The sequence below is a fragment of the Stereum hirsutum genome (assembly GCF_000264905.1).
Source record: "Stereum hirsutum FP-91666 SS1 unplaced genomic scaffold STEHIscaffold_2, whole genome shotgun sequence".
In the NCBI taxonomy this organism is placed as follows: Eukaryota; Fungi; Basidiomycota; class Agaricomycetes; order Russulales; family Stereaceae; genus Stereum; species Stereum hirsutum.
Genome location: NW_006763132.1, coordinates 1,531,467 through 1,550,361, shown reverse-complemented (window position 1 = coordinate 1,550,361; position 18,895 = coordinate 1,531,467). Strand labels below are relative to the sequence as shown.

Sequence of the window (18,895 nt, the reverse complement as noted above, 5' to 3'; positions counted from 1 at the left end):
AAATTCAGATGCCGTAACATCAACTTGGAAGCTCCACCCAACAGGTCGGCGCGACAGCTTGACACAGCTCAACTTGGTCCACGAACATGGAGCATTTACCGGTGTGAGACGAGGGTATACATCAGCCAGTAGCAACTCATTAAGGCGTGTCCGCAATCCTCGCGACCAGTTTCCTCCCACTGACCTTACCCGCCATCAGCCTTTCTACTCCTTCCGGGATGCCCAGTAAACCTTTTGGAAGCAACTCGACCTTACTAGGCTTCACATCCCCGTCTCTCACCATCCCCTCCAACGCACCAAACAAACTCTTCCCAAGTCTTGTATCGCCCCCCGCCTTGTCATTATGCACACTTCCAGCCACACCAATCACCCTCCTCCCATCTTGATCCACGAACCCGTCTCCACCTATTATCTCCTTGGGCGGAGCCGGATGTGCCAAGAGGAGCTGACCGGCAGGTGCGAGGATGGACCAACAGGCCAGTTGAGACTCTTTGCTTACGATGGTGTCGTAGATCACCTTGATCGGTGCGGTCGTGATGGAGGAGACGGCTTTGACGAGTGCGGGTCCGTACGGTGTGTTGGTATAATCGATGACATGGGTCGCGCCTGCTGCCTTGCAGTATTCTTCATTGCGCGAGGAAGCGGTGGCAATGATGGGGCTGAAGCCGGACATCTTAGCCATCTGGATAGCTGCCCCGCGGATTCGAAAGGTTCAAGACCGTCAGGGGACCACGTTGACAGGACTTGCAAGCGAGCACTACTCACCAAACTGACCAACGCAGGTCGAGCCGCCTATAACGACGATAGCCTCGTTATGATATTTGTTCCTGCCGCCCTGTTCCCAGGGACGAACGAGTCCCGCACCACCGTGGTTTTCCCTCAGCTGTCCATAGAGGCCTACGACGGCAGTGGAGAGACAAAGCGGGATGGTCGCCGCTTTCTCGAAGGAAATGTTAGAGGGGATCTGTGGTGGTGGGATGTTATGAATGGCGGACAAAGTACATGATGAGCAAAACCACAGACCTTAGCAGTCACGGATGCGAGTGCGAGTGCGTACTCCTGCCATGTCTTCCCATTCGCAGGAGCTGCATCAGGACCATACATGCTGTTGAACCGTCAGCCTGGGCATCGAAAGCGAGCTAGACCCTGGCCACGTACACTCTGTCCCCTTTCGCAAAGCCCGTAACGCCCTCACCCACCTCCTCCACAATCCCAGCCCCGTCGAATCCACATACATTAGGCCATGAAGCGACGAGGAGGCCCCGCGCCTGATACGTATCCACCGGGTTGATTGTCGTGGCTAAGATCTTAACAAGAAGCTGACCTGGACCGGGTTTGGGCGTGGGGAGCGTCCCGAGGATTAGTGGCGCGCCTTTGGATTCGGTGAGGAGTGCTCTGTGGATGGAGGAGGACATGATGACGACGTCTGCAGGTGGATGTAGGTGTGTGTTTTGGTCACGGTATGAGTGGTCGTTTGAAAGTCGACGGTGCACGATATTATAGACAGGTATACCGACTGGCGGAGCATCGGTGGATCATTTTAAACTTCCGGATACTAGGGTGGATGTGTATTGTTCCCACTATAGGATGTCCACGAACTTTGAAGTATGCAGTGGTATTCATAGTCCAGCGGGAAGACGTACAGCCCCACATGAAAAATCCACCCGTTTCCGACATCGGAATATCTGTTGTTTAATAGCTAGTAAGCTCGACGACATCACCTAGCACTCGAAATCGTACGCACTAGATGCCGCTTATAACACGACCGTCTTCAACACACGTCTTCTTCCCTCTGATCAGGCTCGGCCGCCGAGGAAGCAAATATACAGGGATCCGTGGATCCACAGAGTTGGCAAGCCCCACATTCATATCCACATTGCCATCCACACACCCACACCCTTATCCACCTCAAAGCCGAGGTATTTAACGTGCGATATGCGCGAGCTCTAAGTAAGGGCTCGATGGGCGATCCCCCCTGGACCCTTGGACCGTCGTTCGCTGAAGTGGTGACACAGACTGCTGTCGCCAGCCTATTTCTTCAGAACACTACCTTGGATACGGTCAATGTAGTTGTGGCCTCGTTCTCGCATCCACCGCGGCAGGATAGCACTAAGCACTAAGCATTCAGCACGCAGCACAGTCGAACGTGAGTCCAGCAACCTGAGGTCTCTACCGCGACTACCGCACCTGCACCAGGTAAGAACTGCCGAGTCGCATCAAACCCGTAGGACAGATACCCGAATGTGCACACAAACACACATCAAGCGCAAAGAGCAAACCAAAAACGAGCGTCGAATTAACCGTCGTGAAACAAGACATAGATACAAATACCGAGAAGTGTGTGCACGAATGCCGTGCTTTTTCCAAGGGCCACGCAGAACTACTACCAACGTATGTGCTCATGATAATCAAGGCTTGGCATCGGGACGGAGAGAGCGCACGGTCTTGCCTGTTCAATGCAAAACGCCAGTCAGTATAGTTTCCTAGCACATAATAATGGAAGGCGGGAAGGCGGGAATGGAGAGGATAAACAGACCTGCGCGCCAGATCTCCTGCTCGTCGATCTCCTTGAGCTCCTTCGCGAGATCCTCACGGTACGTGCTCCTTCCATTAAAATCAAGCGATTTGCGGGTCTCGGTTCCGTCACGGACGCTCTGGTAGAGCGCACGGAAGACCGGGAGGTTGGCCTGTTCGAATTTGGGAGCCCAGTCGAGGGCGCCGCGGCGGGCGGTGGTGGAGCATGCGTTGTACATGTAGTCCATTCTGTGTGTGGTAGTTTAGTGCGAGTTAGATTGTGTGGAAGTGGGAGGAATAGGAAAACGTACCCGTATTGGCCGATGAGGGGGAAGAGGGATTGGGTGGCTTCTTCGACGGTCTCGTTGAAGGCTTCCGAGGGGGAGTGGCCGTTCTCGCGGAGGACCTGGTATTGGGCAAGGAACATACCCTCTACGATCGTATACTTCCATCAATATCTGAAGGCGAGCTGAAGTATCACGGTTGAAACTTACGGATACCGCCCATCAACTGTAAAACATGGATGAGCACGTTTGATATCGCGCGAAAGATTTAACAATACTCACGACACCACGTTCACCGTACAAGTCAGAGTAGACCTCCTTCTCGAAGGTGGTCTCGTACATGTACCCAGAGCCGATAGCGACACCAATAGCGGTAGCCTTTTCCTTGGCCTTGCCGGTGACGTCTTGCCAGACAGCAATAGAAGAGTTGATACCACGGCCCTCCTTGAAGAGGGTGCGGACGGTGCGGCCGGAGCCCTTGGGTGCGACGAGAATGACATCGACGTCAGTGGGGGGGATGACCTTGGTGTCCTCCTTGTAGACGACGGAGAAGCCGTGCGAGAAGTAGAGGGTCTTGCCCTTGGTGATGAGGGGAGCAAGTTTGGGCCAGGTCTGCGACTGAGCGGCGTCGGAAAGGAGGTTCATGATGATGGAGCCACGGTTGATGGCCTCCTCGATGGAGAAGAGCGTCTCGCCGGGGACCTGGACAGGAGTTGTAAAAAAGGAGGTGACGGTTAGAGGGTGGGTGAACATACCCAACCGTCCTCCTGGGCCTGCTTCCAGCTCTCGCCGCCCTCACGAACACCGACGATGACGTTGATACCGTTGTCGCGAGCATTGAGGCCCTGACCGTGGCCTTGCGAGCCGTAGCCAATAAGAGCAAGGGTATCATTTTTGAAGTAGTCCTGGAGCTTCGCGAGGGGCCAGTCGCTGCGCTCGTAGACGACCTCCTTGGAACCAGCAAAGTCGAGAGTTTTGATACCACGGACGCCCTGTGAAGACTCTGTGATGAATATTTGTATGCCTGCATCGGAGGATACGGACGGACCTGGACAGCTGCTCTCCGGGGGACGGCAGACGCAGCAGAGCGGGCGAGGATGGAGTACGACGCGGCCTGGACGGGCTTCGCGACGACTTTTGGAGCAGCACGGCGCGAGGCGGCGCGGAGTGCGCTGGCTGAACGGGACGCGAAGGACATTGTTGTGGTTGACTATGAAGGAGGATGGACGAGTCAGAGAGCGTGCTCGAAACTTTTCTGTTCTGGTTCGCTGTCGGCCGAGGGCGGCCGTGGGCCGATGGGGCGGGCCGGAGCGGCAAGTAGCGAGGAGTTGTAAATTCTGATGGACAAAGTGGAGAGGAAGGAGTTAGGAAGTCGCTGTACGCTACGAATGCCGAGAAATACAAGCGATGGTGCTGCCCTTGCGATGTGCTCGCACAGGAACAGACAATCCACAGCAGCTGATTCCCAGGACGGTGCGGTCTGGATCCCTCCCGCATGCGCTCACCCGCCTCCACAATAATCCCTGAAATAATATCCCCTCTCTCACCCCTTTCCCCCGCTCTCATTCCCCACCATGCTCGCCCTCCGTACGCTCTCCGAAATGGCCCGAGCGTCGTCTTTCGCGAGGGCACTAACGGCGCCAACCGTCAGGGCTCGCCAAATCTCCGTGCGTGCTTCGTGCTTCGTGGCAGACGCCCCTGGGCCAACTGACCTCCTGTCGAACAGACCGACCGCCAGTCCCTGGTCCAAAAGCCATTCTTGACTCGCCCGGCATCGTCGGCAGTGGCCATTAAACAAGTCTCGCGTCCATCTCCGAGCGCGTACTCTGTGGACTACGAAAGGTCTCCCACGAGCACCGCAGATCAACACGAGGTTTTAATAAAATGGGATGACAATCAGCGGTCGAAGTAGTGAGCAACCCGCCTTCTTTCCTCTATCTATCCCTCGCCAAAGCTGACCCAGTCGGACGCGCAAGTCACCATGTCTGGCTGCGCGACCACTGTCGCTGCCCTGAGTGCTTCCATCCTGTAACAAAACAGCGTCTCGTCAACACGTTTGAGGTGGGCCGCCACGGTGCAGCCTGTAGTCCACGTCCATATGTTAAAGTAGACACTAGATTCCACCAGATATTGAACCCGTCTCCGTCCGTTCGAACCAACAAGGCTTGCAGATCACCTGTATGTTCAACGTCGATCCCCGTGATGGCGGCCTTCGCGCTGATCTTCACCAAAAACCCTAAAAGGGCCTTCCCCACCACAGCCTCACGCGTCTTTCTATCCTTGGTCATGGCTCAAGGCGAACAGCTATGATCCCCCCGCGCTGCAATCTAGTCGAAACGAGCAAGTCCTTCCCCCTTCCAGGGCTGACGTCTATTCGCTTACCACGCTCTCACGCACGCAGGAAGATCCTCTGGGGATCCAAGATCGCCCAAGGTCCCCCGTCAGTGGCCTACGAGGAGGTCATGGCGCCGGGTGGCGATGGCCTCTATAGGTGGCTATCTCAGATCGTCAGTCATTCCTCCGAGTCTCCTGCCAATCACTTCCTGTGAACACGTTCCGTCACCAGGACAGATTCGGTTTCTGCTTCGTCGCAGGTGTGCCCCCGACGCCGGAAGCTACAGAACAGCTGTCGACCCGTATAGGCTTCATCCGCGAAACGCACTGTAGGCGTCATCATTTGTTCTCTTCTGTGCATACACACCTTTTTCCCGGGCTCACCTCTCCATAGATGGCAAGTTCTGGGATTTCACCGCTGACCTCGCTCGTGGCGATACCGCCTACACCAACCTGGCCCTCGGCGCGCACACCGACAACACCTACTTTGTGCGCCTACATTTCCCTTACTTTCCGTCTCCCACGCTCTTCTTCTGAATTTGTTGTTTTGTTTACTTTTTCAAAGTCCGACCCCTGTGGCCTCCAACTCTTCCATCTTCTCTCGCACACCGAGGGAACCGGTGGTGCCACACTGCTCGTCGACGGTTTCCACGTAGCCACAACTCTTCGCGAGCGCCACCCGGAATTGTATCGTCTTCTCGCGACGGTGCCTGTCCCGGCGCATGCTGCGGGCGAAGAGGATAGTTTCTATTTTGATGAGAGGCCTGTGCTGGGTGTGGATGGATATACGAAAGAGCTGCGGTCTGTGAGGTGGAATAATGATGATCGGAGCGTGGTCAAGGGTGTACCGCGCGGCAAAATGCTGCAATGGTACGTTTTTTAAACCTCGTATGCTAATTAATGGTTTTTACCGAAACTTGACCGATTTTCCGATGTAGGTACGATGCTATTCGGACTTGGAACGAAGGTCTTACCAGTTCAGAATCGGAGTACTGGGTGCAACTAACCCCCGGTACCGTCATCGGTGCGTTCATCCCAGCCCACTCTCTTTCCCTCTCTTCCTCTTTTCCCCCAACTCACACTTACACCCCTGCGATGATGACGACATAACAGCCATCGACAACCACCGCGTGCTGCACGGCCGCTCAGCCTTCACGGGCAAACGCCGCATGTGCGGCGCCTACATCGGCATGGACGAGTTTCGTTCGAAACTTGCTGTTCTCTCCGAGAGGTTCGATAGGAAGACGCGGGACGCTGCTCACGTCCACGGCGGCCACCGACACGGGCACGGGGCTGTCGAAGGAAAAGGAAGGAGTATATGGAGCTCTGGGCTCTGAGCGGGTTGCTCTTTATTCTTAAAATTTATGACGTATCGCAGCACGGTCTCGTCAGCCGTACGTCGATAGGCCCTCTGGTGGCTGATCAACGGACATTTGTTTATTTCTCTTTTATCGTTCTTTATATCTCAGTCTGCCCTCTGTTGTTTGTTTCCCCTCTCTCTCACTCTCTCTCTCACTCGTGGATTCGCACATCACTATGGATCGGACCTTGACCCCATCACCAGCACTAGCACTGGTCTTTAGACTTTGATCATGACTGGCGATTATGCTGTTTTTCCTTTTCGCTTTCGCATTTCTCTTATTGTGCCAGCGGCTTTCGACGCACTCAAAAGACGATGTTCGTATGTTCATATGTCCATATGTAACGCTTCTATCGTTATCTCTTTGTTGTTTGTTGTTCCTTTACTCTTCCTTCTTTACTCAGCCGCTTATTTACACGCTCGCAATGGAACGGCACCGGACAATTTTGGATTTCCCTCTCTTTCTCTTGTGCGTGGTGGAGCATGTCGGTGTTCCGCAGCCTGGGAGATTTCGGCTGACAGTTATTGATCCAGACTGGTCCTGTGGGCTATACCTGCCTGTTTCCGCGATTGTAAACTTGGACTTAAGGAGGCCTTGGGAATCTGGGATCGGACGTGGGTCACGGGGGCGGCTTGGGAATGGGTTTTGGGGGTGGTGGGATTTTGAGGACGGTGAGTTTCTTTCGATGTGAGTTGATATACAGTACCTATGTCTTACAGCACACCGGTATCCTCCAGTTTTGATCGTGCTCGTACTTGCCGTCACCCAGTCGCCAACTGCCCTGCTTCAAACAATCCGCGGCCCCAGTCAAGAAGCTTTTCAGAGTAAACAGCCTCATTGTGGCGATGTGTATAGCTTATATCACAGCACATCGTTCGCGATCTCGACTGACGGTACGTTTCATATACTCTGCCTTGACTCGAATGCATCGCCTGGTATGTTGATTGAAAGAAACGCCGCCGCACGGTCTCATGGATCACAGCGCTCCGGGTATGGTGGACGCGCCGTTCTTGCGTGCCGTTGATGAATGTTGTTAGCCGGGATGTCGTCTCGCCTTGTTGCCCGTATGCGGCGCTCATTCTGGAGAGTAAACGAAATGTATAAATGGGGGCCTCGAAGGGATTGTTGGCACATCGTCCATCGTCTCTGTGAAGCTATGAAGGCTCCCTTCGCGTTGACTTTCGCTTCCTTCGTCTTTTACTCTCTTGCTTTGCAGCTACCTGTCCAACGGCGCGCTGTGTCAACCTCTAACGGGTTTTCTGCCTCCGTCAAATCAGCCGCCGTCAATTCCTCAGATAACAGTGGAAACGTCGGCATCATAAATAGCGATGATAGGCTCGTGCGTTCATAACATTGATCTATCACCTGCTGCATAAAGCTAATAATACTCACACACGCACAGTATGTCGCCAATGTCACAGTGGGGGGGATAGGTCTGTTCTTGGTTTTATGCTATGATGCATGGTGCACTTTCTCACATATCCCATCACAGTCATAGAAGTGCAAATTGACACAGGTTTGAATTTGTATTCCTCTACTGTAGAGTGCTCGAATATCTGACTCGTTCTTGTCAGGCTCTGACAACCTCTGGGTCCTTCCAGAGACACCGATTCCGAACTTGAACGTCAGCGCTAATAGCTCGGTATACCTTGGATATGGCACTGGAAGCGCCACCGGCCCTGTTGCTTTCGCAGAAGTATCTATGGGGACGCATACGGTATCCTCTCAAGGTACGCAACGCGAGCATGCTCGGAACCGCATGGCACGAGTTGAATAGACCCTGACATTACCGTTGTCCGGTAATAGCTTTTGTGAACGCAACCAATGTCCGTACAGATGGGTTTGCTCGTTGTTTAATACGTTTCTCAAGGCATTAACACAGGTGACGGAGTTCGACACATCGTTATTCCCTGACGGAGTCCGAGGCATAATGGGAATGGGCTTGAGCACTGCCTCGGACTCAGGTGTTTTTGCGGAGGTATTCTTCAACATCTCCAAGGGATCCTTTGGCGGCAAACCCTTCCTGCAGAATGTCTTTGCACAGGACCCCTCGTCGCCTGACTTCCTGTCTATTTTACTCGGTCGAACGGACGATCTCGAGGATATAGCCAACGGTATCTTTTCCATCAGTGAATACATCGAGTCATACGAGAACATCGCCTACGCCCCTCATGTGCCGCACTTCCAAAATCCTGATGAGGGTGACTTGATCCAACAGTGGACTGCCCTCATCGACGACTTCAAGGTCAACGGGGTACCCCAGAACCTAAGCTCCAACATCCAGAGTGTACCGTCAGGCAAGGCCTTGGCACTATTCGACACTGGTTCCACCGCCGTTTCGTTACCCGATCCAGCCTTATGTGAGGCCATCTACGGCCAAGCACCAGGCGCTGTCTTTGACGATGTGGACTCGCTGTGGCTCGTTCCATGCACAGCTGAGCTCCCCAACGTGACTGTTACAATCGGGTGAAATCATTCCGTTCTGCATGGGTAAAACGCTACTGACACCAAGTTCTACAGTGGGGTTGACTATCCTGTGCATCCTTTGGACTTGACCAGGATCGTTGAAAGGACGATCGACGATGTCGACGGTGTCCTTTGTGAGGGGTTATATGTGCCGAATGACTTCGATCCTAAAGGATTCCCATACGACATCTTTCTCGGAGATGCCTTCTTGAGGAACGTTTACTCTGTGTACGCTTTTTCAAATTACAATCACGGAGCGATGTTTAATGATGAATCTTCGGGCAGGTTTAATTTTGGTACTTATGGCGGGGATGGGAATCTCACCACAGAGAATGCGAGCCTCCAATTCTTGTCACTCACAGACCCGGATACCGCTTTCTCCGACTTCCACAAGTCTCGCCCAAAAACCCTCCAGTCGTACCCGCCCGAGTTTCCCCCAGACCAGTACAAGAATGCCTTCTCCTCGTCCTCTGATGACAACGACGATGACGACTCGGCAGACGCTGTCGCAGGTGCCTCGTCTGTATCGTCGTCGTCAGCAGACGCAGAGACTTCATCTAATAGCCTCAACACCTACGGCCCCGTCATCATCGGCCTGCTCGGTGGAAACGTCCTCGTCGGCATCGTCCTCTGTGCTATCGCACTCTCGGTTTGCATCAGGAAAGGCGGGAAGTCGCGAAGCGTGAGACAGGATTACACGCCCGTGGCGTTCAAGGGGGCAGGCCCACGGGCGGAAGATGAGGTGATTGCGGCGAGGTATGGAGATTGAGGTGAAACGGTGGTCTCGAGTAGTGTGCAATGATGACGGACATGACTTTTACTCTTGGACGATTATTCTTGTTGGGGTCGTATTTATATGTTTTACCTTCTGGGTATGGAGGCGAAGTATCTGGTTCGGAGCTTCTCTACTGATTTCCGTCGACGACATCGACGGCGAGCGTAAGGAAGCAAGCTACGAGAGTAGCCCGCAGCATAATCAAGGAAATAACTGGACAGCAAAAGCGAAGCGTGATGGCGACATGGTACACACATACATACAATTTGGACAAACAACGCTAGGGGAATTTATTTCCATCCGCAGAAACTTCACCACCCTACGATTGATTTAACCGTGTCATAACCAGATTTGACGAAGGAGAAGGAGTCGAGGAGGAACGTGTCGCCGATGAACTCATCCCGTCTATGCAACCTCCAGGACTTATGTACAGAATATATGTGGGGGCGAATTTCTTTCCAGAGAGCCAACGCCTGTTCTGCGGGAAGCCTTGATGAAGGATCTGCACGTATCATGGGTTCGAACAATGGCTTGAGAAACCCGACGTTTGAGAAAACCTGTTACAGGCCCATTAGATCCGAACGCATCAATAACGAATGTGGAGTCAAGACTCGCGTCGTAAAAATTACGCCGAAAAACGTTGCCCATTATGAATACATCCACCTTGAACGGGTCGTAGGGAACAGTGTCCGATAGTTCGGAAACCTCTTGGTCAATACCGTCTTCTCCTAAGACTAGTTTGGGTTCCGTGTCCGAAGGGGAAAACGAGGATGATATTCCAAAGTCGACGAAATAGTATTTGACGTGGGCAGCTGAGCGCGCAATTATAGGTGCCCAGTCCTCGAAGCTAGGGAGAAAACTCTCATGGAGTGGGTGATGACCCTTGGGGTACATACGACTAGCATCCATCATGAGATTGTTTGAAGCACAGTCTCTGGGCACAATGTATGAGTTTGGATCGATTCTGAAGAGGATCCGGCGTCATACCGATGAGCTACTCCACGTTCGTGGAGAAAGACAAATCCCTTGTTCGAAGCCATCAGAGGACTCCAAAGGATGGTGATATTCAGACGCCTACCTCTAGAATCTGGTCACAAAATTCTACCACATCTCCAACGGTTTCGAAAGGTGGGCCATCTATGCTAGACAGGAAGGGCATAACAAGATACGATATAGAGGGATCGTCTGAATCTTCGAAGTAGTCGATGATGGGGACACAGTGGTTTTGAGTGTCCTGGCGAAAAGTATTGTCGGAAAGATAGAGGGCAATGCGAGACTCGTCGTCGTCAGTCTTGACTCGCTTGATAAACACCAACTCCCCGTCCGATATTCTGGTTGCATCCACGCACGGCTTGCGTCCCTTTATCGAAGAGGTCACGACTTTACGCTAGCATGGAGCAGATGGTGCGACTCACAGAAAGACAGCAGGAGTCCTCGCAAAGTCCAATTGGAGTCGTGTTGCCCGGTATCCTCCACGATGGCTGCCAACCTGGGCGAAGTCTTGGGCGAAGCATGTATCCACGAGACTGGAGGAAAAGCTGTCGGTCTCTCCAAGGAATCTCGTAAGGGTGGAGTGTTCCGAAGATTTCATCGAGCTCAGCACGTCGAGAGGTCATGCTGCGTTGACTGAGTCAGAGGAAAGATACACAATTCGTCGTACAATATTGTACTTGTAGACGTGTAGCAGAGAGGGCGAACATGTGTTGCGAGTCAGCATCTAGATACCTTACGACATCTACAGTTCCTAGTCGCACGCTCGTCTATTGTGTAGACCCCTGGTAGGTTGTACGGCGCTGTCAATGATAGCGATGGTTATCATAGTGAGCGCCTCGGACTTGGTGCTAAGTACAGCCAAGGTGGCCGCCGTAGACCAAGAACGCGTGCGGTATCGAACAGGAACGGACGAAACATCGAACGTACTTGACCTACCGTCGAACGCATCCCCTGTCGGAACTTGCTGTCAGACTTTCCTCGCACAGTCCGACATCCTCCGACAACTCAAGACAACTCACCCCTCGCCACTCTCCTTGTGGCGTCACTCGATCCATCGATATCACGAATCGCACTCCTGGAGTTTCTTTCTGTTTCTTTCCTTCGGTTTCCTCCAACCTCGAGTATAGTCATTGGGAGCAAACAAGCGTACAACACTCCGTTCCCGCCGACCAGTCGAGGTCTATCAATCATCCGCCTCCGAGACGTTCAAGTTCCATGTGAATGCAAAAGTGCTGTACCCAAACCCATGACGACGAGCAGTATGAAGATGGAGGCCGATAGTTAGAATGTGATGTGCAGGTAACAGACAAATGACGCGCGTACTGGACGCAGTACAAGTATCGCAACCGACAGTAGTAAGCATCAACCCAGGTCTACACCAGCAGTGAGTGGGCACAGAGAAAGAAAGGGAAATAATAAGTAAAGATGAAGCAGCAATTCCCATATGAGCGAGCACGAAAAGCGAAGCCGGTCCACAACATCGTACACAGCAATACATAACACGCAAAAGACACAAAACCCGCAACCTCTCCGGAAGAGCCCTGGAAGCACGACCCACGACCCGATCCAAGAAAACCTCGAAACTCTAAACGAGCTTGGCGAGTTGGATCTGGTTGGTGTTCACGTTGGTGGAGAAGTACGCGTTCTTGAGGAAGACATCGCCGACCAACCACTCGTTGGCGCCACCGACGCTACCACTTGAGATACCGGAGACACAGTCGCCTGTGAGGTCGTTCGCGTCCACGGGGGCAAACAGAAGATCCCTGGGGTCGATAGCGAAGGAAGTGCCGTTCATGGTCAGCGCGATCGAAGTCGAGGTGGTGCAAGGAATGGTGAATCCGCCCTGGCCATCAGACTGAGAACCGGGGATGGCAGCGTGAACGGTGGCGGCGTCATCAGCGGGAGCAACGATGAGGGTGGTGCCGGTGTCGAGGATGGCAGTGCGGCCAGTAAGTCCGAGATCTTGACCGTCAGCGCTGAATGAGTCAACGGCTGCCTCCCAGAAACCTTCGGTGTTGACGTTTGCGATCGTAGTGAGCGTAGAGGCGTCGAACTTGGACGAGTCGAGACCACCGAAAGTGATTTCACCATCGTTTGCCTGATCGGCGAGACGAGAGATCTTGAAGGAAGTTGTGGCGGAGTCAATGAGGCCGGCAGAAGCAAGTGATTCAACGGGGGTGGGTGTCTGTTGCTCGGAAAGGGTCTATCAAGAGATTAAACGATTAGTCACACTCTGAATGTAGAAATAGATCAATCGCAACTTACGCTCTGCGCGAGACCCATGAGACCGTCGAAAGGAACAGAGTCGTCGGAGAAGTCCTGGGTTTCCTCAGTGGCAACACCGAATGTGTGAGCGTTGAGACTGAGGCCAGCGACAACAAGGTTGTCGGTGACGATATCACCAGAAACGGCACCGGAGCCATAAGTGATCTGCCAAGCCGTGTTCGTGTTCACGAAGGAAGAAGAGGAGGCTGTGCCGAGGAAAGTGTGGTTTCCCTGTTAAATCGAGTTAGACAATGATCCTCAACGAAGAGTTGATATAACGCACGCAGTCACCACCAGCACTCGACTGGCATCCATCGGCGGAGCCAACCCAGAGATCGGCAGAGCCAGAGTCCATGAGCAACTTGAAGTCCGTCGCGGGTGTACCCATCTGAACGGTCGCAATGTAACCAACGTCGTTGGCCTCAATGTCAAGACCAAGACTGTTGTTGCCCGTGGGGGTGTTGGCTGCGGTCAAACCACCGTTGGTCTCCGCGTCGACATCGATTTGCGAAATGCCAGTGCCAGAACCTGCGGCAGCAGATGCGGTGGCGGTAGCGCTTGCATTGGAGCCAGCAGCAGCAGCAGCACCGGCACCAGCAGCGGCTCCGGCACCTGCACCGGCGGCAGCAGCAGCACCCTTGCCCTTCTTCTTGCCTTTGGCAGCAGCGACGGCACCCTTCTTCCTATTACGGGAACAAATGCGGAATCAGAATGGACTGTGTTATGTGATTGTGACGAAAATAGACGAACGCATTAGCCTTGAGGTCAGAGCTGCTAAAGCCGTTGCGGTTGAAACGGGCCTCGATGGACTCGCCACGCTTCTCGATGTGGTACATACGCTTGGCGATGGCGTTCTCGAGGTCACGCTTCGTGGGTTCGTCCCGGCCAGTCATGCGAGCCAAACGACGGTGAGACCTATTGATGTGCTGTTGGAGAAGCTATACGATATCACAAAAAGACTTCTCAATAAAATTTGAAGGTATATATTTGGTGGAATAAGCGTACGAGCTGGGGGTGGAGATCATCCCTCTGCTGAATGCGCTTCAAGGGCATGGTGACCATGCCACCAGGAGCACGACGGCTGACAGGGGCAATGCGGTTGAGAGGAGCAGCATCAACCAACTCTGGTGCAGAGATGGCGACGACGAGGCTTGCCAGAAGCGAAGTAAGACCAAGACCGAGCTGCATATTGACAGAGAGAGCGAGGATTGTCGTGAATATGTAGCGAAAGAGGACGATGAAGGAATGAAGATGTGGCGACGACGCTCGGATAGACTAGCTGACTTGAAGGAACTGAAGGCCCTGCCTTGAAAGAAAATGAAGAGAAAATGAAGGACAAAGGAGACGGAGGGAGGAGGCGTGGAAGGGAGGAGGAAGAGATGGAGACGCGGGGTTGCCCTCGACGTTTATGTATCCTTCCATACTGCGGAGCCACGCAGCGCGGCCTGCTCGGCGCCTGTGCCTCGGACAATGCACCTGTCCAATGGCCGTTGCAAGCCGTTGCCAAACAACCATCGTCTTCGGCGCTAAATATAGCCTACGTCGTATGCACCCATCGCGCTTCCGATCTGCTGCTTCCCCATCCACTATGTTTTATCATCAGGAGCAAAAGTTGCAATGAAAGCACAGAGAAATCACGACGCGCGCAGCGTTCGGACGGCAACATCCAGAAGCTCGATTCGCTCATACCTCATCGAGCTCGGGGAGTATGGGCTACTAAGGGTACAATAATCACCAGGCTAACTGCCCCTTCCAGTCTTCCAGGACAAGGAAGCCGCACAGATCAGAAGTCTGTTCCGCTTGTTGTAGTAACCTCTTTCAACCTCCACTGCATCCGTTCACTAACACTGGGCAATACTCATACGATAGATCGACAGAATGCTTTTCGTTGCACTGTCCTGTTGGGATTAGGTAAGACAATTGGGATATAGAGAAGGTCTATGAACAATAAGGGTTATGGACAATGTATCAAGTGCCACTATGATATCAGTGGATTCACAGGAGGATCACGACCTTCCGAAGGCAACCTTGAAGTGTAAAATACATTGACGAAGTTCAACGGCGAGCACGGCGAACAGTTCACGCTAGAAATCCAAGGAGTCCCATGACGATCTAGTTCGTGATGTAAATCTTGTACATGCTCGATGTATGATGTAGAATGTCGCAGGAGTCGTTTGTGGGCTGCATCATGTGTATCCCGCTTTTAACGTGGCACCGCTGTTAGTTGGGAAGACGATGCATATCAATTGAAATCAACGCACATATGTGAACTGTTTGTTCCCACTGAGCTACCATGGTCCCAGCGGTTTTACAGTGCTCTTGATGATGGAGTGGTGCAAAGGTGGTGGGGTCACTCCATCGCCCGCATGAAGATAGTAATGATGACAATTCTGGGCCTTGTCGACGTGAGCGTAAAGTGTGATACAAGCAGGATCAAGGCTTGGACTACGACGTGTGCGGCATGTGCGGCGAACAGGAATACACACGGTCGTTATACGGAGGAACAAGATGGAACAGCCCACAACAAATCGAAACCATTTCCCATTCCTCTGTGTGAGTACCATACCTAATGATGGCCCCAGTAGGAAGAGTTAGATGCGCCGAGGTAGTTGGGCCTAGTTCACGACGCGCTGGTAAGGCTGTCCATTTCGTCACAGCATACATGAAGACGTGTCGAATTCAGAAAAAAAAAAAAGGAAACAGGACCTAGGAGAGGGAGCCGGAATATATCACGATCATGATGTTGAATGGTGAATGTTGTGAGCAGAAGCAGCAGCCGCCGTCCTGACAAAGGACAAGTGATTCCATGAGTAGTTGTCACCATCGCCTTCTACGATACTGCGCAACATTTGATACAGCCTTCGGAGTGTAGAGATGCAACCTATGCTCAAAGGCTGAGACTCTGAGGGTACTGATTGTTCTCCGGGACTGGAAAAGTCACTGTGAGTGTCGAGTTCAAGACGCGAATGTGGCGAAAGGATGCGGCAAGTCGCGAAAGTAGCCGGGCGTTGCCGGACAAAGGAATACCTTCCGCTTACGGTAAGGGACACGTATAGGTCCTCATGGGTCCAACTATTTTCTTTCAGCGGCCATTTAGACGTATCAATGGAGTAGGGCGCTCATTGTCGTTGACTTTCTTTGTCCGCCGCTCCTGGCTGGTTGGCCTTTCTTCTCGCCTTTTTTGACTTAAAAGGCGCCTGCAATTCTTCTGGTTTCGTGTTCATTACAATTCACCCCGACGACTTGCCCACGACTGACTCTGCTGCTATGGCCGACACTGACCCGGCGCCTAGGGCAGCCGGATTCGAGGACCTGGTCAAGTTGATGGAGAGACAGACCGAGCTGACGGGTCGGCTCTTGGTCGAGACGGAAAATGTTCGCAAAGGATTGGCGGGAGCTTCTACGTTATCGGGCAATGGTACGTCAAAATATTAGTCCATCCATACTTTGCGCGCTGATACGACATTATTTTAGCTGTATCATTTGAGATCCTTGATATCTTGCGCAAGATATACGAAAAACAAGTCTCTGTGGCTTCAAGTTCGGGTGCGTACCTATCATTGTGAACTACTGATAAGATAGGGCTCGATAGCGAACCACGAACATCACGTGCACGGTGGCGAAAAGCCTCCCTCGCAGCGCACAGTGAATTGCCATCTGTAACAAACAGTTCTCCAGAATCCAGCCGCACAGAAAGATGCGCATGAGTCCCAGCAAGAGAACCTTGCAATTACTTTTGTGGATTTCGACGAATGTGGTTGGCCATTCACTGGCGACTGTCGAAAAAAAAACCGCGCGCGTCGTTGTCGCGCCACATGAGCAATCCACTTAGTTCCTCATTGCTAGCTAAATGGCCATCGCAAAATGGATCTTTTCCAAAATTCCTCCGCACAGAAAGTTTGGCCTCACCGTTGGCCGGAGTTCTGTGCGGCTGGATTTTTAATTAACTGTGTTATGCTTTGGCCATTCGCTGAGAGAGAGGAATGGGGGTTTGCACGTGATGTTCGTGGTTCGCTAACGAGCCCTATCTTACTATCTTTCCCAACTCGTACTGACACCATATGGGCAGATATGACAAAGCAGGCGATCCCCGCCGTCCCTGCAACAAGTGCTGCTGCATGGTAGCCGTTGCTTCGCTCGCATCTGGCTCATATCCAACCAACCCTAGATCGCTGGAGGGGGACACTCGACACCACCCTTGTTTTCGTATGTACTTCAAGTTGGTGTCTCTTGCACCTAACACTGACTTAATTCTGCATAGATTGCTCTTTTCTCGGCCATCATCATCAACCTTTTCGTGCAGTCCCTTCCGGAGCTGTCACAAAATCCCGTGGATAGGACAAACGAGCTGCTCCAGAATCTCACCAACATTGTGGTCGCCACCAGTGACGTCAATTCCGACCTGAACATATCGCCACCCGTCCCTTTCAAGCCTGACGCAACGGCAGTCCGCCTCAACTTCTACTGGTCCATATCGTCAATTCTTAGTGTACGATTACAGTTTTTTTGACGCAGGCTAATACTAATTCCTCGAACAGATATCGGTTGCCGTCCTTGCAGTGACAAGTCGAGGCTATGTTGCAATGCTAACACGATCTCGCCACTCCCAGGCTCACAAAAAGCTGGGCGACCTTCACCGGCGTTGGTTAGAAGCCAACAGGTTGCTCGCTCCTACGGTCGAGTTCCTTCCCCAACTCCTGGTTCTTCCCGTCGTCTTGTTCGTTGTTGGGCTGTTGGACAACGTCATCTCGAGTGCAGTGCCACTCTCGTCACCGTTCATCCAGGTCCTCGTCGCTGGCATTTTGTCGTCTGTTTTTGACACCGCTGTTGCGATGTACACAGTGTGGACAGTGCTCCATGGATGGTTGTACCCTGATCGTTCTCCGTTCCAGTCAAGCCTGATGCATTTCTGGATCATATATGGCCCTTCGATAACCAGCGCAACTGATCAGCTTTTCATGAACATTCCTAGCTCTTGTCGTTCATGGTTGTCCTGGCTTACGAGGGGTTCGGATTGGTCTCAGAACGCTATCTTGGCTGCTGCTCATTCATCCTCCTCCTCCGATACAGCAGTCGTCAATGTTCTTCCTCAGACAGACCACGCTCCGAAAAGCGCAACTCTTTAACTGTACTCGACTGTTTCGTGGAGGTGGAGAAGTTGAAGCGGGAGCCGATTAAATGTTCTCGATGCCAGCAATACGGTCACATGGCTGCTGTATGCCGTTCTGAGGTCGACGTTTGCGGAACGTGTGGCGGAGCGCACCGCTCCCATACCTGTTCTTCGTATAAGACCTTCCTCTGTGTTTCTTGTGGTACGAGCTCTCACACGAGCTCAAGCAGGGAGTGCCCTACTTTCCTCCAGCTCTGTGATGAATATGATGCACGCAACCCCGATAACGCCATGCCATTCTTTGTTACGAGTGATCCTATTACTCACCGTTCTGCTCCCCCTCGTGTCCCCGTCCTTGAACGTTTCCCAAAGGCATTTGAAGTCAAACGGATTGACCGTCGTGGTGGTGACCCTCCCCCCTCGCAGCCTCGACAGACTACGTTGTCGGACTGGAAGAAGCCGGCTCCGCCCCATCTTGATCAGCGTCCCCCACGCACACTCCCGCCGACGCCTAACGCGTACCATGATCCCGAGGGCCTAGGGCCTGCGCACTGTGTTCCCGCGACGTCCTCCAATGCTACCCCATTAGGACCCCGATGATTGTACGACCTGACTCCTCTACTTCGAAGTTGCGCATTTGGCAACAGAATGTGAACAGTTCTAATGTCACACAGCTTGGCCTTTTTAATGATCGCTCTTGGGCGGACTATGATGTGCTTGCTATACAAGAGCCTTATCTCGACTATCTCAATAACACTCGTGCTTCTCGTGACTGGCATGTGGTCTACCCCTC

General features: G+C 52.7%; 8 protein-coding genes across 8 annotated transcripts; 4 read left to right on the top strand and 4 right to left on the bottom strand.

Moving 5' to 3' along the window:
• Nucleotides 1–63: 63 nt before the first annotated feature.
• On the bottom strand, nt 64–1,432 carry STEHIDRAFT_90976 (GroES-like protein). The gene is made up of 4 exons (XM_007299761.1): nt 1,159–1,432; nt 1,024–1,105; nt 766–964; nt 64–690 (listed from the first exon to the last, which is right to left on the bottom strand). Exons 1-4 carry the CDS (start codon nt 1,413–1,415, stop codon nt 140–142), a joined length of 1,089 nt encoding a protein of 362 aa, XP_007299823.1. The 5' UTR covers nt 1,416–1,432; the 3' UTR covers nt 64–139.
• Nucleotides 1,433–2,408: 976 nt separating this feature from the next.
• Nucleotides 2,409–3,996, bottom strand: STEHIDRAFT_152709 (ketol-acid reductoisomerase; the record flags this gene model as incomplete). Its single annotated transcript, XM_007299794.1, has 7 exons — nt 2,409–2,449; nt 2,537–2,763; nt 2,826–2,946; nt 3,009–3,024; nt 3,081–3,500; nt 3,554–3,790; nt 3,847–3,996. The coding sequence occupies 7 exons, from the start codon at nt 3,994–3,996 to the stop codon at nt 2,409–2,411; spliced, it is 1,212 nt and encodes a 403-aa protein (XP_007299856.1).
• A 358-nt stretch (nt 3,997–4,354) lies between these two features.
• Nucleotides 4,355–8,217, top strand: STEHIDRAFT_90972 (Trimethyllysine dioxygenase). The gene is made up of 15 exons (XM_007299757.1): nt 4,355–4,465; nt 4,525–4,709; nt 4,775–4,859; nt 4,916–4,976; nt 5,042–5,138; nt 5,200–5,305; nt 5,365–5,461; nt 5,527–5,621; nt 5,698–6,002; nt 6,071–6,156; nt 6,246–7,164; nt 7,231–7,832; nt 7,896–7,926; nt 7,986–8,009; nt 8,068–8,217. The coding sequence occupies exons 1-11, from the start codon at nt 4,373–4,375 to the stop codon at nt 6,467–6,469; spliced, it is 1,434 nt and encodes a 477-aa protein (XP_007299819.1). The 5' UTR covers nt 4,355–4,372; the 3' UTR covers nt 6,470–7,164; nt 7,231–7,832; nt 7,896–7,926; nt 7,986–8,009; nt 8,068–8,217.
• Nucleotides 8,218–8,428: 211 nt separating this feature from the next.
• On the top strand, nt 8,429–9,831 carry STEHIDRAFT_118212 (uncharacterized protein; the record flags this gene model as incomplete). Its single annotated transcript, XM_007299793.1, has 3 exons — nt 8,429–8,959; nt 9,014–9,187; nt 9,245–9,831. Coding segments are annotated over 3 exons (1,189 nt in total), but the record flags the coding sequence as incomplete, so codon positions are not given.
• Nucleotides 9,832–10,018: 187 nt separating this feature from the next.
• Nucleotides 10,019–11,356, bottom strand: STEHIDRAFT_72737 (uncharacterized protein). Its single transcript, XM_007299380.1, has 5 exons — nt 11,150–11,356; nt 10,813–11,094; nt 10,722–10,759; nt 10,350–10,668; nt 10,019–10,291 (listed from the first exon to the last, which is right to left on the bottom strand). Exons 1-5 carry the CDS (start codon nt 11,348–11,350, stop codon nt 10,046–10,048), a joined length of 1,086 nt encoding a protein of 361 aa, XP_007299442.1. The 5' UTR covers nt 11,351–11,356; the 3' UTR covers nt 10,019–10,045.
• Nucleotides 11,357–11,833: 477 nt separating this feature from the next.
• STEHIDRAFT_118209 (acid protease) lies at nt 11,834–14,372 on the bottom strand. Its single transcript, XM_007299791.1, has 5 exons — nt 13,998–14,372; nt 13,743–13,930; nt 13,276–13,675; nt 12,993–13,223; nt 11,834–12,930 (listed from the first exon to the last, which is right to left on the bottom strand). Exons 1-5 carry the CDS (start codon nt 14,178–14,180, stop codon nt 12,313–12,315), a joined length of 1,620 nt encoding a protein of 539 aa, XP_007299853.1. The 5' UTR covers nt 14,181–14,372; the 3' UTR covers nt 11,834–12,312.
• Nucleotides 14,373–16,259: 1,887 nt separating this feature from the next.
• Nucleotides 16,260–18,118, top strand: STEHIDRAFT_152705 (uncharacterized protein; the record flags this gene model as incomplete). The annotated part of the gene is made up of 6 exons (XM_007299790.1): nt 16,260–16,410; nt 16,467–16,538; nt 17,062–17,100; nt 17,161–17,198; nt 17,254–17,481; nt 17,603–18,118. The coding sequence occupies 6 exons, from the start codon at nt 16,260–16,262 to the stop codon at nt 18,116–18,118; spliced, it is 1,044 nt and encodes a 347-aa protein (XP_007299852.1).
• STEHIDRAFT_37221 (uncharacterized protein) lies at nt 18,109–18,405 on the top strand (the record flags this gene model as incomplete). The annotated part of the gene is made up of 1 exon (XM_007299165.1): nt 18,109–18,405. A coding segment is annotated over one exon (297 nt), but the record flags the coding sequence as incomplete, so codon positions are not given.
• Between the last annotated feature and the right edge of the window lie 490 nt (nt 18,406–18,895).

Coding starts and splice junctions, on each gene's coding strand:
- STEHIDRAFT_72737 (XM_007299380.1), bottom strand. CDS start 11,350: ATGACCTCTCGACGTGCTGAGCTCGATGAAATCTTCGGAACACTCCAC. Junction 11,095..11,149: donor AGGACTCCTGCTGTCTTTCT/GTGAGTCGCACC, acceptor TCTTCGATAAAG/GGACGCAAGCCGTGCGTGGA. Junction 10,669..10,721: donor GAACGTGGAGTAGCTCATCG/GTATGACGCCGG, acceptor CATTGTGCCCAG/AGACTGTGCTTCAAACAATC.
- STEHIDRAFT_90976 (XM_007299761.1), bottom strand. CDS start 1,415: ATGTCCTCCTCCATCCACAGAGCACTCCTCACCGAATCCAAAGGCGCG. Junction 1,106..1,158: donor TTTGCGAAAGGGGACAGAGT/GTACGTGGCCAG, acceptor ACGGTTCAACAG/CATGTATGGTCCTGATGCAG. Junction 691..765: donor GACCTGCGTTGGTCAGTTTG/GTGAGTAGTGCT, acceptor TCCGCGGGGCAG/CTATCCAGATGGCTAAGATG.
- STEHIDRAFT_90972 (XM_007299757.1), top strand. CDS start 4,373: ATGCTCGCCCTCCGTACGCTCTCCGAAATGGCCCGAGCGTCGTCTTTC. Junction 5,139..5,199: donor CTGCAATCTAGTCGAAACGA/GCAAGTCCTTCC, acceptor TCACGCACGCAG/GAAGATCCTCTGGGGATCCA. Junction 5,306..5,364: donor ATAGGTGGCTATCTCAGATC/GTCAGTCATTCC, acceptor TTCCGTCACCAG/GACAGATTCGGTTTCTGCTT.
- STEHIDRAFT_118209 (XM_007299791.1), bottom strand. CDS start 14,180: ATGCAGCTCGGTCTTGGTCTTACTTCGCTTCTGGCAAGCCTCGTCGTC. Junction 13,676..13,742: donor TCTGACCTCAAGGCTAATGC/GTTCGTCTATTT, acceptor TTCCCGTAATAG/GAAGAAGGGTGCCGTCGCTG. Junction 12,931..12,992: donor TCATGGGTCTCGCGCAGAGC/GTAAGTTGCGAT, acceptor ATCTCTTGATAG/ACCCTTTCCGAGCAACAGAC.